We start from the raw sequence: 18,521 nt of genomic DNA on the forward strand, positions 1-18,521 counted from the left end.
GCAGCTTTGCCTTGTGTAAAGGAAGCAATCGACGGCAGTTTTGCCTAGAGTGAGGATGAAAATCGACGGTATTTTTGCCTAGTGTGAAGATGGAAATCGACGGTACTTTTGCCTATTGTGAAGATGGAAATCAACGGTACTTTTGCCTAGTGTGAAGACGGAAACCGACGGTAGTTTTGCCTGGTGTGAAGGAGGAAGATGTGAAAGGGAAATCAAGATGTCATGGTATCAGGGAGCGAAATGCCTTACGTAACATGGAACGAAACAATCTGAGAAAGCCCTTAAACACGGGTTTTAAGAATATAGAAAAGACGATGAATTTTGACAATTGTCTTCATATTAAAACTGAGCTAAACATTCTGAGAGAAACGTTTTGAAAATATAGAAATTAATTTTGACAATTGTGTTCATATTAACACTGAACGAAACATTTTAAGAAAACTCTTAAAGACGTGTAGAGATTTTTTTTTTTAAATACAGAAAATACGATGAATTTTGACAATTGCATATTAACACTGAGCGAAACATTCTGACAAAATCCTTTAGAACTTGTACAATTTTTTTTAAAGACGATGAATTTTGACAATTGTGTTCATATTGACAGAGTAAAACATTCTGAGAAAATCTTTAAGCACGTGTAGAGAAAAAAAAAGACGATTCAATTCGACATTTTTGTTCATAATAAAAATGAGAAAAAACATTCTGAGAAAATCTCTCAACTCATGTACAGACAAATGTTTAGAAATACAGTATAGACGATGAATTTTTACATATATCAACAATGAACGAAACATTCTGAAACTAACATGTAGAGATTTTTTTAATATAGAAAAGACGATGAATTTTGATATTTGAGTTCACATTAACACTGAAGGAAACATTCTGATGAAACTATTAAACACGTGTAGAGAAAAATGTTTTAGAAATATAGAAAAGACGATTATTTTTTACATTTTTGTCAAAAATACATTTATATTTTTATGACATTAACACTGAGCGAAACATTCTGAGAAAATCCTTAAACACATGTAGAGAATCTTTTTTTAAATACATTTATATTTTTATGACATTAACACTGAGCGAAACATTCTGAGAAAATCCTTAAACACATGTAGAGAATTTTTTTTAATACAGACAAGACGATGGATTTTGACAATTGTGTTTACTGTGTATTAACACAGAACGAAGCATTCTGTGAAAATTATATATTTTTTTATAGGAAATACGATGAATTTTGACAATTGTGTTCACATCAACACTAAACGTAACATTCTGAGAAAATCCTTAATTAAACATGTATAGAAAATACGATGAATTTTGATCATTGTGTTCATATTAACACTGAGCGAAACATTCTGAGAAAAATATTAAACACGCGTAGAGAAAAATGTTTTAGAAATATACAAAAGACGATTATTTTTGGCATATTTATATAAACTCTGAGCGAAACATTCTGAGAAAATCTTTAGACACCCGTAGAGAATTTTGTCTAAATTAGACACGATGAATTTTGACAATTATGGTCATACTAACACTGAACGAAACATTCCGAGAAAACTCTTAAACACGTGGATTTTTCTAAATATAAAAATACGATGAATTTTGACAATTGTGTTCACATTAACACTGAACGAAACATTCTGAGAAAATCCTTAAGCACGTATAGAAAAAATAAAAATATAGAAAAGACGATGATTTTTGACAATTGTGTTCATATTAACACTGAGCGAAACATTCAGAGAAAATCCTTAATCACGTGTAGAGAAAAAGTTTTAAGAATAAAAAGACGATTCATTTTGACATTTTTGTTCATATTAAAACTGAGCGAAACATTGAGAAAATCCCTCAACACATGTAGAGGCTGATGTTTTAGAAATACAAAATCATATCAACACTGAACGAAACGTTCTGAGAAAATCCTTAAACATATGTAGAGATTTTTTTTTATATAGAAAAGACGATGAATTTTAACACTGACGAAACATTTTAAGAAAACTATTAAACGCGTGTAGAGAATTTTTTTTTTTAAATATGGAAAAGACTATTATTTTGACAGTTGTGTTTATATTAACACTGAGCGAAACATTCTGAGAAAGTCCATAAACACGCGAAGAGAATTTTTTTCAACATAGACAAGACGATGAATTTTGACAATTGTGTTCATATTAACACTGAACGAAACATTCTGAGAAAACTTTTAAACACTTGGAGAGATTTCTTTTTAATATAGAAAATACAATGAATTTTGACAATTGTGTTCACATTATTATTGAACGAAACATTCTGAAAAATCCTTAAACACGCATAGAAAAAATATGGAAAATACGATGAATTTTGACAATCTTGCTCATGTTAACACTGAACGAAACATTCTGAGAAAATCCTTAAACACGCATAGAAAAAATATAGAAAATACGATGAATTTTGACAATTGTGTTCATATTAACACAGAACGAAATATTCTGAGAAAACTATCAAGCACGTGTAGAGAAAAATGTTTTAAGAATGAAAGTCTCACCGAGATACCCCATTTCTTGAAGAACTCGGGCAATCCTTCACTGGCCAGATTCGTTCCGCCGTCCGTCGACATTTCCGGTGGGACTCCTCAGCGGGTAAAGTGCCTCCTCCGCAATTACGTCTTGATCCGAGGTGCTATTGGGAAAATGGGCCAGTTCCAGCCAGCCTGTCAGCGTACGCCATGTACATGTGTCCCTGGTGCTGGAACATGTCTGCTAATGTACATTGCAACGGGTATTCGGGGGGGGGGAGGTTACAATGTGTGTTTCAGCCGGTAAGGACGGGCCGTAGGCCTCGCACTCCTCTGACAAGACCGCCTGTGATGCCGCCGGAGCGGAGGTCGCCCTCTATCCGTGGCCAGTAGACCACCTGCCTGGCCCGGCCTGGCCCGGCCCTGCGGATCATGGAGTCGACGCCCTGGTGGCCCGCGTGCAGGTTAGCTGCTGCTGCTGCTGCTGCTCGTTGGCGGAGAGCTTCGAGAATGACGAGGCGGATGCATCCCTCCCTGGTCGAACGTGCGTGTCACGATGTCAGTCGCGACGGCCACCCTGCCTCTCCCTCCCTAACCCCATGGAAGGGGCGAAGGCAAGCCGCTTCTCGTGATTTATCAGGGTGCCAGTCGCCACCGGTGACCTTCGCTAGTAGCATCTGTGATGCATGAAAGAAATCAGACCAGAGCACTGTCTGATTGCAATCGCGCAACACTATTTGCTCAATTGCATCCAGAGCCGCGTCCGGGGTGAGGGCCTTCCATTCCTGTACCGTGTATTTCGCATCCATCCAGCGAGCGAGCGTTGCCAAGCCGGAGTGCAGTGTAGTCTCACATGGGACACTGCGTCGTGCGTGCGGGTTGAATCTACAGAGGGATAACCATGGATCTCCTCCAGGTCCTGAATGACGCCGCCGGATCCATTTTTGACCTCACACTTCTCCGGAGCCGCCGCAGGGGGTGGGACCCTGGTGGCTGGCTGGCTGGCAAGCCATGGCCACAGGCGAACAGCCAAGCCAAGGACTGAATGGCTTCCGATGATCGTCCGAGCCCGCGGGTGGTGGTACTGGTGGTGGCCCTGGGTGATTGGGAGGGCGTGCAGGTGGGGCAGCGTGGCAAGGGCATCCTCGAAGTTGTAGAGCGTACGTCTTATCCTGTGATCACTGTGCCATGTTTGAGGTGAATGAAACGCAGTTGTACTTCGGCATACATTGTTCTTACTTGCTTGCATGCATGCATGCAGGTACATATCGGCAGCGCTCGGCTGCCTAGACTATCGTACATCCTATACCCACCCACCCACCAAATTAGGCTCGCCCAAAATGGCTTGACAAAGAAACTGGAAAAGAATATGCATATATATTCCTAAAAAGAGACAGGCTTTTAAGAAATATAAGTGCTCGGGTGTACCTAATGACTAGCAAAGTTATGTCAATAAAAAACGAAAACGACAATATGAAATGAATATCGCTGATAAATCCAAAAAGAATCTCAAAGAATTTTAGTTACAATAGAAATAAAAGGTTATTAGGAATCACATTGGCCCACTATTATCTGCTGACGGTCAACTTGAATATTCAAATGAAGGAATGTGTGATATTTTAAACAACTATTTCAGCTCAGTATTCGTAAACAAAACGCCTCAAAGTCAACTCCAAATTGAAATCTGTGAAAAGTCTAGGATGAACTTACTACGGTAAATATAACAAAAGAAAAATTTAAATATGTACGGAAAAATTCAAAGTTGATAAAACACCAGGGTCTAATGGCTGGCATCCAGGAATCTTAACCCATTATACTCCAATGACAATATTCTTGTCATTTGGTCAAATAAAACAAAATCGTAAAACACCAAAATGTTTGATCAAACAGCACCAGAAAAATATGACGTCAGTCCTCCTCGCTTCGCTCGCGAGCGAAGCGAGGAGGACTGACGTCATATTTTTCTGGTCTTTGATTTTGGTCTGTGCAGACCAAAAATCTCCTCTACATACACAGACACATTCAGACTTGTCTGCGCATACATGGTTTGTGCAGACAAGTCTGAGTAAAAGTCTGAGCGTGTGTAGGGCCCTTAAGAGATGAGACAGTGATGGCCTTTGATTGGGGTAAGAGCAATGTTCCGTTCAACTGAATTTTTTCCTGTGCCATCAATATCCACATCAAATTCAGGTCATCACTTCTACTTTTAGTAATAAATCCAAATTCTTTTCCACATTTTTGGTTGTATGTAGTCTTTTTTTCAGCCTCTCTTTGAGGGCCTTACATAACGCCGCTTAAATAAAGCAAGAAATAAAGTCAACCCTTTCGGCAGAGTCAGAGTCAAACAGGAGGCGGCTCCCACGAATGGGGAAGAGAGCAGAGAGTGCTGGCTCCTGACGGGGTAGAGCGATGCTGACAATCAAGCAGCGGCGGGTGGCTCCTCCCTTAAGATGAAGGGGAGAGTTGGTCCCTAATTGGGGCAGAGCATTACTGACAGAAATGGGCGATACCTGCGGCGGAAACTGGTCCTGTGCGGTGAGCAATGTGGACAAGTATAGACTTGTATGTCTCTTTTCCTCCGAGCACAAATCTAAAAACAGAGAATTGCGCGACTTGGGAAGTGTGTCAAGTGTACACCACTGTAAAAAGCATAGAGTACATTTTTTGGATCTGTCTAAAAGGTTATTCCACTTGCCAACATCAATGAAGTCTTGCATGTGCTGGACCGGTCAGCAGTTGGGGCTAGGAGCAACATCTAATCTCTGCTGAGCCTGAATTGTTATTGTTACTACTATTTTTGTTATTACTATCATTATCATATCATTATTGTTATCATTATAATTATCTATACACAAGAGGACTCCATCATAAAATAATGATAATAAACTAGCCTGCTAAGTGATAAGTCAAACATGCCTATATATACATATCTTTATTTGTGAAACATACATATCAACAATTATAAACAAAACTATTTTCCAGCGTAAAAAGAAGGTAAACATAGAAAATGCACAATCACCGTGCTCCTGGTCATCCAAATAAACAGCAAACCCATCTATAACCTCCATGAGGTACCTCTTCAATGAACTTAATTACAATAAAGACACCAATTAGGTATTCTCGCTAGCATGCTACTTGGTTCAAGTAGAGACAAATTCGGTTACGATCTTTTGTTTTTCAAGTTTCCAAATATCAAAATGCTTTTGTGTCAGAGTAACAAGCTAAGTGACGAACATGGAGAAGTTAAGCCTATACTATACGAATGTTTGACACATTGTTGAGGTGTTCTTACGGAAATCTAGAATGTTGTAACCGAAATATTTTCTAGTTAGATGAAATAGAAAAACCGCCATCTTTAAGGATTACCTCGCTTCCTTCCAGTATGGGTCAACGCGTGACAAATAAGGTTAAATTCCACTGTGCGTACCCACATGTTGTTTGAGACGATTCTTTCTTGAGAAAGCTGCATGGCAAAGGTCACACTTGAAAGGCTTCTCTCCAGTGTGGGTCATCATGTGATTCTTAAGAGTACTCTTAAGTGAGAAAGCTGCATTGCAAAGGTCACACTTGAAGGGCTTCTCTCCAGAGTGGGTCACTACGTGTTGTTTGAGAGTATTCTTTAGTGAGAAAGCTTTATCACAAAGGTCACACTTGAAGGGCTTCTCTCCAGAGTGGGTCACTACGTGTCCTTTGAGAGTACTCATCTGTGAGAAAGCTTTATCACAAAGGTCACACTTGAAAGGCTTCTCTCCCGTGTGGGTCATGATGTGATTTTTGAGATGACTCTTTCCCGAGAAAGCTGCATCGCAAAGGTCACACTTGAAAGGCTTTTCTCCAGTGTGGGTCATCATGTGATACTTGAGATCACCCTTTCTTGAGAAAGCTGCATCGCACAGGTCACACTTGAAAGGCTTCTCTCCAGTGTGGGTCATCATGTGATTTTTGAGATGACCCTTTTGTGAGAAAGCTGCATCGCACAGGTCACATTGGAAAGCTTTCTCTCCTGTGTGGGTCATCACGTGAACCTTAAGAGCACTCTTAAGTGAGAAAGCTGCATCGCAAAGGTCACACTTCAAAGGCTTCTCTCCAGTGTGGTTCCTTATGTGATATTTGAGACTACACTTTCTTGAGAAAGCTGCATCGCACAGGTCACACTCGAAAGGTTTCTCTCCTGTGTGGGTCATCATGTGAGATTTGAGGTTCTTTCGGGAGAAAGCTGCATCGCACAGGTCGCACTTGAAAGGCTTCTCTCCAGTGTGGGTCATCAAGTGATTCTTAAGAGTACTCTTAAGTGAGAAAGCTGCATTGCAAAGGTCACACTTGAAGGGCTTCTCTCCAGAGTGGTTCACTACGTGTTGTTTGAGATAACTCATCCGTGAGAAAGCTTTATCACAAAGGTCACACTTGAAGGGCTTCTCTCCAGAGTGGGTCACTACATGTCCTTTGAGAGTACTCATCTGTGAGAAAGCTTTATCACAAAGGTCACACTTGAAAGGCTTCTCTCCCGTGTGGGTCATGATGTGATATTTGAGGATACTCTTTCCCGAGAAAGCTGCATCGCAAAGGTCACACTTGAAAGGCTTTTCTCCAGTGTGGGTCATCATGTGATATTTGAGATCACTTTTTCTTGAGAAAGCTGCATCGCACAGGTCACACTTGAAAGGCTTCTCTCCAGTGTGGGTCACTATGTGTCGTTTGAGAGTACCCATCCGTGAGAAAGCTTTATCACAAAGGTCACACTTGAAGGGCTTCTCTCCAGAGTGGGTCACTACGTGTCCTTTGAGATTACCCATCTGTGAGAAAGCTTTATCACAAAGGTCACACTTGAAGGGCTTCTCTCCAGAGTGGGTCATGATGTGATATTTGAGGTTCTTCTTTTGTGAGAAAGCTGCATCGCAGAGGTCACACTTGAAGGGCTTCTCTCCAGTGTGGGTCATCATGTGATTCTTAAGAGTACTCTTAAGTGAGAAAGCTGCATTGCAAATGTCACACTTGAAGGGCTTCTCTCCAGAGTGGGTCATCATGTGAGATTTGAGATCACCCTTTTGTGAGAAAGCTTTGTCACAAAGGTCACACTTGAAGGGCTTCTCTCCAGAGTGGGTCACTACGTGTCGTTTGAGATGACCCATCTGTGAGAAAGCTTTATCACAAAGGTCACACTTGAAGGGCTTCTCTCCAGAGTGGGTCACAACGTGTCCTTTGAGATGACCCATACATGAGAAAGCTTTATCACAAAGGTCACACTTGAAGGGCTTCTCTCCAGAGTGGGTCACTACGTGTCGTTTGAGAGTATCCATCTGTGAGAAAGCTTTATCACAAAGGTCACACTTGAAGGGCTTCTCTCCAGAGTGGGTCACAACGTGTCGTTTGAGATGACCCATACATGAGAAAGCTTTATCACAAAGGTCACACTTGAAAGGGTTCTCCCCTGTGTGGGACATCATGTGGTATCTGAGAGAACGTTTTGTGGAAAAAGCTGCATCGCACAGGTCACACTTGAAAGGCTTCTCTCCTGGGTGGGCCCTGATGTGACATTTGAGATCACCCTTCTTTTGTGAGAAAGTTGCTTCACAAATGTCACATTAGAAAGGCTTCTCTCCTCTGTTTGTCATGGTGTGATATTTGAAATTACACTTTTTTGAGAAAGCTGCATCACACTGGTCACATTGGACAGGCTATTCTCCATTGTGGGTCATTGTGTGAGATTTGAGACTACATTTTTGTATGAAAGCTGCAATGCAGGGGTCACACTTGAAAGGCTTTTCTCTAGCATGGGTCATCATGTGTTGTTTGAGATCATACCTTTGTGCGAAAGCTGCATCACACAGGTCACATTTGAAAGTCTTGTATTCTCCAGTGTGGGACGTCACTTGTTATTCAAGAACACTAATTCATGAGAAATCTGCATCAGGCAAGATACTGGTAAAGTTTCTCTCCAGTGTGAATCATATCATGATATTAAAGACAACTCATGAGACAGGTAAGTCACAGACGCCACACAGGATTCTCTTTGTTATATGACAAATTGAAGGAATCTTTGGATACCCTTTTCCAATGAAATGATGATATTTACCCTCGACCTGAAAGAAAAAATATATCATAAGTTTGACATCTAATTTTTTAAGGAACACAAGCATATACAATTACAGCAGGGCATTAACCAAAATACAGTAGGGGAAGGGGACAAACAACTCGTATCATAGAAGAAATTTTAAAGGAATAAGAAATAGAAGGTTGAGCAAATAACACTGATGTCGTTGAATAAATACTACAAAGAGATAGAGGACACGAGAAAGGTATTGGTGTATAATGTGTGATACAATAACATAGAAATAAGTAATCTATGTCAAATTTTCATTTAGGATCACTACACAGGCGGCACCGATCCCCAAGAGGAGCTACAACTGCCTTGGGGAGTACCACAATCCTTTTTCTCAACATGCAATGTTATGTTTTTTCTGCACCAGGGTGATTTTCAGGCAATCACCCCTCTTCTTCTACTTTTAGCCAGAGATGTAGAGAGCAATCCTGGGCCCACCACAAAATACACATACCCAACATGCTCTAAACCCATTACTTCGGGCAGACAGACAAAGGGCTCGGTTCAGTTCAGTATGTGTAAAAACTGGGCCCACCTCACCTGTACAACACTTGCTGACACAAACCAATACACAAACACTTGGACATGTTCTACCTGCTCTCCAGTAACCCCACTCCCACCTCCCCAACCACAGCCAGCACCCTTACCCACTCCTAATTTCCCTTTGCCCTTATCCCCAATCATTACTCCACTTCCTTTGTCCCCAATCTCTCTTTTCCCCCCTCTAACCCAGATCCTATACCTTCCCCGTTAACACCCCAACTCAACCCCAAACAGCAAGATACAACACACACAGAACACACAACATCAACATATTACAACACAACATTGACAGTATTAACACGAAAAAACATGAACTCGAATACTTTCTTAAACAACACAACATACACATTGCAATTATACAAGAAACAAAAATAAGACACTCACACAAAACACCATAATTTCATAATTATACCACCATCAGACAAGACCGGACCGACAGCAATGGCAGTGGACTCATCACCCTGATCCACCACTCCATCTGTTTTGTGGACACAAGCGCCACAACCAAAATTCTCCTCCCTACCACAGAAATCCAATCCATTCGAATCTGCACACGCAACAAATCAACACTGACAATAGTTAACATGTACATTCCCTCCCCAATCATCCCCCACACTTCCAAACACCTTCAGGCCTCAATTTAGCCAACTAGCCTCAATCCCCAACCTGATCATGGGTGATGACTTCAATGCTAAGTCGTCTGCCTGGTATGTCGACAACCCTGACACAGACAGAGGGCTTGATATACAGACTCAGTTTGACTCATTGACTATCATGAACAACACACATAATTATAATCATACACATATCGCACACCAAGCCCTCTACACTCCCTCCTCTCCTGATATCACCTTTTGCTCCCCCTGCCTAACCCCAACAACATCATGGAGAGTGGTCAGACCCCTTGGTTCTGACCATCTTCCAATCATCATCACCACCAAAACAAGATGCACCCCAGTTGGCCACAGACACACATACACCAATCACAAGAGAGCTAACTGGGAAGCTTCTACTGAAGAGACAGAACAACATTTTGAAACACTTAACAGCACACCAATCACAAACATAAACAATGCTGTGCACACTTTTAATACAATCATACAAAACGCAGACAAGAGATACATCCCTAGAGGCAATAGAAAATCACACAACCCCAACTTCACACCAGAAATCCAAGGCCTCATCAGACAATGAGACACGCTTAAACTCAATATCCCCACACCTATCCCTCCAAACATAGCAGACCAAATACAAACACTAAACACTGTGATTGCCAATAAAATACATGAGCAAAAAACACAAAATTGGCAAAACTTTATCAATACACTTGATCACAAAACAAACACCAGCAAATTGTACAAAACACTCAACAGCATTACACTATCCAACAGTAACACAACACACTCTCATGCAGCAATAATCACAACAACAGACAATCTACCCTCAAACAGACAACAAGCAAAACACACTCAAATCATTTTCCACAGACAAGCCATCTCACTTCTCACCCTGACGACCGACGCACTATTCGATGTAAGAAAGACTTTCCCACAGACTCAGACTATACACCCTTCATAGACAGTCAGACAAAACACATAATACATAATCTCAAGCACTCATCTGCCTGTGGCCCTGATAACATAAGTAACATCCACCTAAAACATATTGGACCACAAGGTATACATGCACTCACAAACATTGCAAACTACAGCTATTCACACAACACTATACCCAACATCTGGAAGCATGGTAAAATAATCACCATTCCAAAACCGAACAAAGACCCAACAATCCCAACATCGCACCGCCCAATCACACTTCCCTGCACCCCCTCTAAAGTCATTGAACGCCTAATACTTCAACTTGTCACACCACATATTCCCCTTGCTGACTCACAACACGGTTTTAGGCCACTACACTCCACAAACACTCTTCTGATAAACCTCGCACAAACAATTTTAGATGGCATCAATTCAGATAGACCACACCACAGAACACTTCTTATAACATTAGACATTAGTAAAGCTTTTGATGCTATCCCCCGCCACAACCTAACAAATAAAATATATAACACAGACATGCACAATAACACCAAAAGATGGCTGGCCAATTATCTGGTAGGTAGGAATGCTTATGTGTCATATAATGGCCAATCATCGCACATCAGAAACATTAAGAATGGAGTACCACAGGGCTCTGTTCTATCCCCCACACTCTTTAATCTATACATGCATGACTTACCCACACCAGACACCTCAGAAATACAAATCTCTTCCTACGCAGATGACATAACAATCACATGCACACATCGTAACTCAGACAAAGCTGCAGAAATAATCCAGCCATACCTTGATACACTCAACACATGGTTCATCACAAACAGACTCAAAATAGCTCCAGCCAAATCTACAGCAACACGTCTCACCAACTGGACAAAAGAACATAAGTACATACCTCATCTCTACATCAACAACACTCTAATACCACACACAAACACACCAAAAATTCTTGGTGTAACATAAGATACATCCATGTCTTTCAAACAACACATTACAAACATAAAAAACAAATGCACACCTAGACTTAACGCACTTAAGTCAATCACTGGAACAACATTTGGACAAAACAAAGAAACTAATACAACATTATACAAACAATGTATACGCTCAGTAATGAATTATGCAAGTCCTGCATGGGCTCCTAATCTCAGTGAGACACACCACAACACCCTTCAAATCATACAAAACAAAGCCCTAAAGGCAATTACAGGCTGCTCAAATACAACACCTACAGACAATTTACACCATGAAACAAAAGTCCTCAAAGTCAAGGACCACCACTACATGAGAGGAACACAAACACTTGCCGCAGCCACCACAAACACATCACACCCGCTACACTACATAGCAGAACACCCACACACACCAAGAAACATCAAAACAACACCCAAAGACCATCACACACAGATACTCTCTTCTCTTCCTCCACAACCACCAAATACCAGCCTCCGGAAACATATTCATAATCATATCACTCACCGCTCCATTAACACACTGAGAGACAACACACTGCTGCATGCCAGACCCCCTGATATCCACCCTTCTGAATCCTCTTTCCCACAAAAGGACAGAGTCCACCTGGCCAGACTGCGGTGCGGCCACCACCCAGCACTTCTAAGCTACCAGAAGAGGCTGGATGACCGCATTGTGAACAGCTGCCCAGGATGTAACACTTCACCCTATACCATACAACGCATAATGGAAGACTGCATTATACACAATCATGCACGCAAACAACACAACATACACTTTATAAAGGATTTGTGGGAAAACCCAATTTCGGCTGTGGCATTCCTTGGGGACAGTCTAGGGAATGACAACAACAACAACAATGAAGGATGTCATAAATAAACATTTGAGATTCATGAGAATCTGCTATTAATTTTTACAGCAATCTTTTTTTTTTCTTTTTTCTTTTTTACATTTTGCAGTGAACGCCCCATCCCCTAACATCAGGGTTGGAGGGGTATTGGCTGCATGTTATTGTGGCAAAGTAGCATGCAGTTGATACTTTAGGGTCTATATGGGCTACCTCTATGGACCAGAGCCACACATCATTCTGTCTGTCTGTGATAGAGGAAAACTTTGTTCATAGGGAAATGATGACACTTTTATACTAGGACTGTCCCTCAGTTATGCTGCCCCCCCCCACCCCTTGTTACTGTCCTGTACCATTTTTCTAAATATTCATTTCCTTTTTTTTTTGCCTACCCTGGGGTGGGGGAAGAGAATGCTACCACCAAGTCTTTCCACTTAAGTCGTAAAAGGCGACAAAAAATGGGACAGGGGATAGGATTAGGAGTCCTACTACCTGTAACCCTAATAGGGGACATTCCTAAAAAAAAGTAAAGGTATAAGAGCGTCTGATAGTTTTCCAACCAATACCCTAAGGTTTGGGTCTTTTAATGTGCGTGGATTTAGTACAGATGAGAGTAAAAGGGAAGAGATAGGCTGTATGTTTGTGAGAAGATGGATGTGCTGGCTTTGAGTGAAACTAAAATGACAGGGAGGGGTGAGTGTGAGTTTGGGAGTGTACCTGGGAGGTACTCAGGTGTGAAGAGTGGATGAGAGAGAGAAGGGTGGCTATACTAGTTAGTGAAGAGATAAGAAAGCGTGTTGTGGAGTGGAAAGAGGTTTCATCAAGGTTGATGTGGATGAAGGTGAAGCTGGGAAGGTAGATGTAGGTTTTTGTAAGTGCGTATGGGAGACCTTAATGCTACGGTATGAAATGAACCAATAGACAAGAGTGATTGGGAAGTATGGAGTTCCAGGTAAAAATCGTAGTGGAGAATTGATGGTGGACATGTGTCTTGAAAGAGAGTTGATGATAGCAAATACAGTGTTTAGGAAGAAAGTCAAGCATAAGTACACATGGGAGAGGATGGTGGATGGAAGGGTGGCAGACAGAGCATTAATGGACTATATAGAGGTGACCAGGAGTGTGGTAGAAAGAGTTAAGGATGTTCATGTTCTAAGGGAGTGAGTGGGGAATATCAGATCATTTTCTGGTGGAAGGTAAATTGAGAGTGGAGAATAGGTGGAGAAAGAGGAAAAGGGCGGAAGGTAGGGAGGTACTTAGAGTGAACTGCTTAAATGAGGAAGAAAAGAAGGAGTATAAGAAGAAGCTGAGAGAGGAATGGGAGGGAGTAAAGGATAGAGTAGAACTAGGAGTGGAGGAGGAATGGGGATGGTTCAAGGAGGGAGTCATAAGGTGTGCAAAGATGGTGTGTGGAACAAGGAAGGCGGGAGGAAATAGAAGGAAGGGTAGTGAGTGGTGGGATGAGGAAGCAAAGAAGGGTGTAGAAGAGAAGAAATAGGCATTCATAGATTGGCTACAAATAAGAACGAGGGAATCGTATGAGAGGTACAAAGTAAAGAGAAGGGAAGTTAAGTATAAGATAAAGAAAGCAAAGAGGAGAGATGTGAAATGGGGTAAGAGTATGACAGAAAATTTTGAAAGTAATAAAAAGATGTTTTGGAAGGAAATTAAAAGAGGAAGAGGAGGCAAATCAAGTAGAGAAAAGGTAAAAGGTGCAGATGGAGAGATGATAATGGAAGAGAAGGCAGTGAGAGGAAGGTGGGCAGAGTATCTTAGGGAGTTGCTAAATGTGAAGGATAGGGAGGGAAGGGTAGTTGCAGTGGGAAGCGCTAAAAAAATGAGAGTGATGAGTGAGGAAAATAGGGAAGGATGAAGTGAAAGCAGCTGTTAAAATGATGATAGCAGGTAAGGCACCTGGGTTGGATGGATGCCATGCAGAATGTCTGAATGAGGTACACTTATGGTGGACTGGCTGGTGAGGTTATTTAATGTTTGTTTAAGAGAGGGTAGAGTGCTGGAGGCCTGGAGGAGAGCCTGTATAGTTCTGCTTTACAAGGGAAAGGGGGACAAGTGTGAGTGTAGTAGTTTCAGAGGGGTCAGCTTGTTGAGTGTAGTTAGGAAGTCTTATGGGAGGGTCTTCATTGGGAGGATTAGGAGAGGAACAGAGGGATTCATTGGACAGGAACAGTGTGGGTTTAGGACAGGTAGGGGATGTGTAGATCAGATTTTTGTGGTAAGACATATATGTAGGAAAACAATAGGAAAAGGTAAGGATGTTTTTTGGGCTTTTATGGATCTGGAAAAGTCTTATGACAGGGTAGACAGGAAGGCACTGTGGGAGGTACTGCAGATATATGGGATAGGAGGAAAGCTGTTAAGAGCAGTCAAGAGTTTTTATGAGAGTAGTAGAGCTTGTGTTAGGATTAGAAATTGAGAGAGTGAATGGTTTGAGGTATAGGTGGGACTTTGTCAGGGATGTGTTATGTGGCCCTGGCTGTTCAATCTTTACATGGATGGGGTGGTGCGAGAGGCGAATGCAAGGGTAGTGGGTCAGGGGTTGGAGATGATTAAAGAAAATGGAGAAAAGCGGGAGGTGAGCCAGTTGCTGTTTGCTGACAACACTGCGCTTATGGCAGGATCAGAGGGATTGAGGAAGTTAGTGGAGGTGTGTAAAAGAAGGAAGCGGAAGATACATGTGGGCAAAAGTAAGGTGATGAGATGTACAAGGGGAGAGTGACAGCAGGCTGGAAGTGAGCATTAAGGGTTAGAGACTGGAAGTGGGTAGTTTTAGATACTTGGGTGCAAATGTGGCAGGAAAGGGAGGAGTGGGGGTGGAGGTAGAATGTAGATTGAGAGAAGCAAGTAAATGCCTTGGTGGATTGAAAAGTGTAATGAGAAATAGACATCTGGGAATGGATGCTAAGAGGAGGTTATATGAAGGAGTGATTGTGCTAACAGCACTGTACAGGGCAGAAACATGGAACATGAGAGAGGAAGAGAGAAGGAGTTTGAATGTGTCTGAGAAGTATGATAGGGTTTACTAGGCTAGAGTGAGAAATGAGGTGAGGAGGAGAGCAGGGGTGGAAAGGGAGCTGGGAGATAGGGTTGATGAAACAGTATTAGGATGGTTTCGACACATAGCAAGAATGAGTGAAGAAAGATTAGTAAAAAAAGTGTGGAAGGCAGAGGTGGAATGAATGAATATGAAAGGGCGTCCTAGGATGAGATGGATGGATGGGGTGAAAGGGGCATCAGGAAAGAGAGGAATGTCTGTGGAGGAAGGACGGGAGAGACAGAAGATAGGGGTGAATGGAGAAGGGTTGTGTATGGATGATGCTGTGATGCATGAGGGAGAGTAGTTGGGGGATGTGGGGTGAGGGAGAAGAATTTTGACGCAGCCCTGTCTTCTCCTTTTCTGCATGAGGGGGTGGAGAGGGGGGATGCTGAATTTATGAAGGGGCCTTGCTGTGGATGTGCTGTGTCTTGCGACACTGCTTCTGACCCAGGGCAGTGGACAGGATGCAGGGATTATCCGTCATCTGGGAGGTGCCAAGATGAGAGGGAGGGTGGAGGGGAGGGGAATATATAGGAAATGGAATGGGTGGGAGTGGTGTCTATGCATTTTTCTTTTTGGCTACCCCCCATGTAAGGGGGAAAAAGCCTTTGGTATATGTATGATGTACCACCAGAAGCTTATAGATAAAAATACAAATTGTTGGTTTTTTCATACCTCTGTGTGAGAAGTAAATTACTTGTAATCAATGTATCCTAACCTGTCTCTACCTACACTTAGGATATGTTGGATTCACCGCTCCCTTCCATCAAATACTACAATGAGGCGAACAATTGGGATTATTCTTATTCAGTAAAAACATCCAGTACAAAAGAGTTCTAAGTAACTTGTGTGAATCTATGTGCCTTGTAGCAGTCTTACACATAAATCAACACAATATTTAAGTTTCTAGGTTATGGGGTACTATACTATTTCAAGGACATTCTGATACAAAGTATATTACTTGCTAATATTTTAGAAGTATGATGAAAATATACAAATATATAGAGGCATTAACCAGAGTACAGCAAGTTTAGAGAACAAGCAATTTGCACCAAAGAAGCTTAAAAGAAGACAAAGAAAATGGATGATTGAAAAAATATTAAAATGATATGACAGAGAGACTAGAAAAAACCCAGAGGCTGGTAAAGTGAAAATTAACAGAGAATTAGGAAGTCACTTCTTTCAATCTACATTCTACCTACGCTTACCGGTCAAAACGTCCCCAGGTCACAACGTCCTTGGGTCAAAATGCCCCCTGGTCAGTACCGGTCGGTAATTCGTGAGACCGCTAATGAGATATTACACGCCTGATCTCAAACGGTACAGAGTATGTACATGACTTTGTATGTGTACACAACATTGAAGACACTTGGTCATTCATTCACGGTTGTAGTCTCCTTAATTATAGATTAGATATGGTTTATCAATTATTTTCATTGTGAACAGACAAGTACGTTGCAGAACGGGGACGTTTTGGTACTTGACCTGGGGACATTTTGGTACTACCACACTGAGAATGTTTTAACCCGGGGGCATTTGGACTCCACTCCTCCCTGCCACACTCACACCCAAGTTTGATGATAATGATGATAAAATTAGATGATGAAGGATACAATAACAATAATAATAAGAGAGAAATCTTGGTCATATTTTTCCAGAGGTCTACACCCGCCCAACGATCAATGATGTCAGACATCAACATTAGTGTGATCCTTGCTAACCTTTTACTGACTTATTTGTCTGGGAACACTTCCCCTTTCCTACACACAGGCCTGAAAATAAAACAAAAAATATGTCTATCATCCTTGAGTGAAAAAAAAAAAAAAATAATAATCCCTACATATACCTAGGTTAGGTTACACTCACCCCTCACACCCCACCTCAGCATCATCAACAACTAAAATAAGGCACACGGTGGGAATAGCTTGTCGAGTTATTGTTATTCGGGCCCTTAAAATGAACTACTAATAAATTGTCATGAAAACTGGTTGGAACTAATATAAACCCAGACAACATCAACTAATGAACCTGGTATTTTTTTTTAGAAGTGCACACCTACGTGATATAGCATTAAAAAATAAATATTAATTCTGCAAATTATGATACATCAATATATATTCTTTATCCTACGACTACACTAACCAAAAGCATAGTCGAAAAAAAAATTAAAGGGTGCACTCATGTCCATGCAAAAGCAATCATTGTTTTTGCGTGGACATGAGTGTACCCTTTAACTTTAAATGAGGCACTGTTACAATGCCTTATTACCACACAATAATAATAACATGTACAAGATTGACGAGTGTCTATAATAACTCTTACTTGTTACCTACACGACGGTTGTGCTTGCAGTTCGTATGCCATTGTTTGTATCCAATTAATACTATGTAACTTGTAGACAGGGTTCTCGTCCTGTTCTCACAACCATTTTCTGATTGTTTAGTCATAGAAAACATAGTTTTGGACGGGGGACTAAAGAAGAAAATGTTCCTTAGACCAACTATTTAGGAAATGTAAAATAACAAGTTAATCCACTATAATATGGTATATCATACAAAAAAGTAACAATATTTACAGTATTTACAATCAATTTACACACTTTGATTTTTTATGAATTTAACCAATTGTAAACTTGGCTTAAAGTTTACACATCCTCCGGCAACTTTTATCATTTCTGACGAGATTATGATAGATGTTAGAGTAGATGTTGACAATTTGTTTCTAATTTTTTATTTTAATAAATTTACCTTAGAAGACAATCTTTCCACATCAACATTGGAGGTAGGGTAGGAAGGGAAAGCACTTCTAGAGCATATTTAGAAAAAAAATCGAACATTGGCTGGTTGAAATCATCCCGTAATGTGCTTAGAGCAGTGAAGAATTTTTCTGGATTGGAAATAATTTTTATTTCCTCGGGAATTTCTGCATTTTCCACTGCTCTCCATTCATCATCCAGA

General features: G+C 41.1%; 1 protein-coding gene across 6 annotated transcripts; it reads right to left on the reverse strand.

Annotated features, from left to right (window-relative positions):
* Positions 1–5,407: 5,407 nt before the first annotated feature.
* Positions 5,408–17,996, reverse strand: LOC143031605 (uncharacterized). Of its 6 annotated transcripts, none has more exons than XM_076195677.1 (3): positions 17,894–17,996; positions 17,286–17,336; positions 5,408–8,568 (listed from the first exon to the last, which is right to left on the reverse strand). In XM_076195677.1, the coding sequence occupies exon 3, from the start codon at positions 7,930–7,932 to the stop codon at positions 5,896–5,898; it is 2,037 nt and encodes a 678-aa protein (XP_076051792.1). In that variant the 5' UTR covers positions 7,933–8,568; positions 17,286–17,336; positions 17,894–17,996; the 3' UTR covers positions 5,408–5,895. The 6 variants fall into 6 exon arrangements, with proteins under 6 accessions (XP_076051792.1, XP_076051793.1, XP_076051794.1 ...); XM_076195678.1 differs by having other exon boundaries at positions 17,898–17,985; XM_076195679.1 differs by having other exon boundaries at positions 17,887–17,962.
* Between the last annotated feature and the right edge of the window lie 525 nt (positions 17,997–18,521).

Source organism: Oratosquilla oratoria, chromosome 12, assembly GCF_046742065.1.
Source record: "Oratosquilla oratoria isolate Oo_2021 chromosome 12, ASM4674206v1, whole genome shotgun sequence".
Lineage (NCBI taxonomy): Eukaryota > Metazoa > Arthropoda > Malacostraca > Stomatopoda > Squillidae > Oratosquilla > Oratosquilla oratoria.

Coding starts and splice junctions, on each gene's coding strand:
- LOC143031605 (XM_076195677.1), bottom strand. CDS start 7,932: ATGATGTCCCACACAGGGGAGAACCCTTTCAAGTGTGACCTTTGTGAT.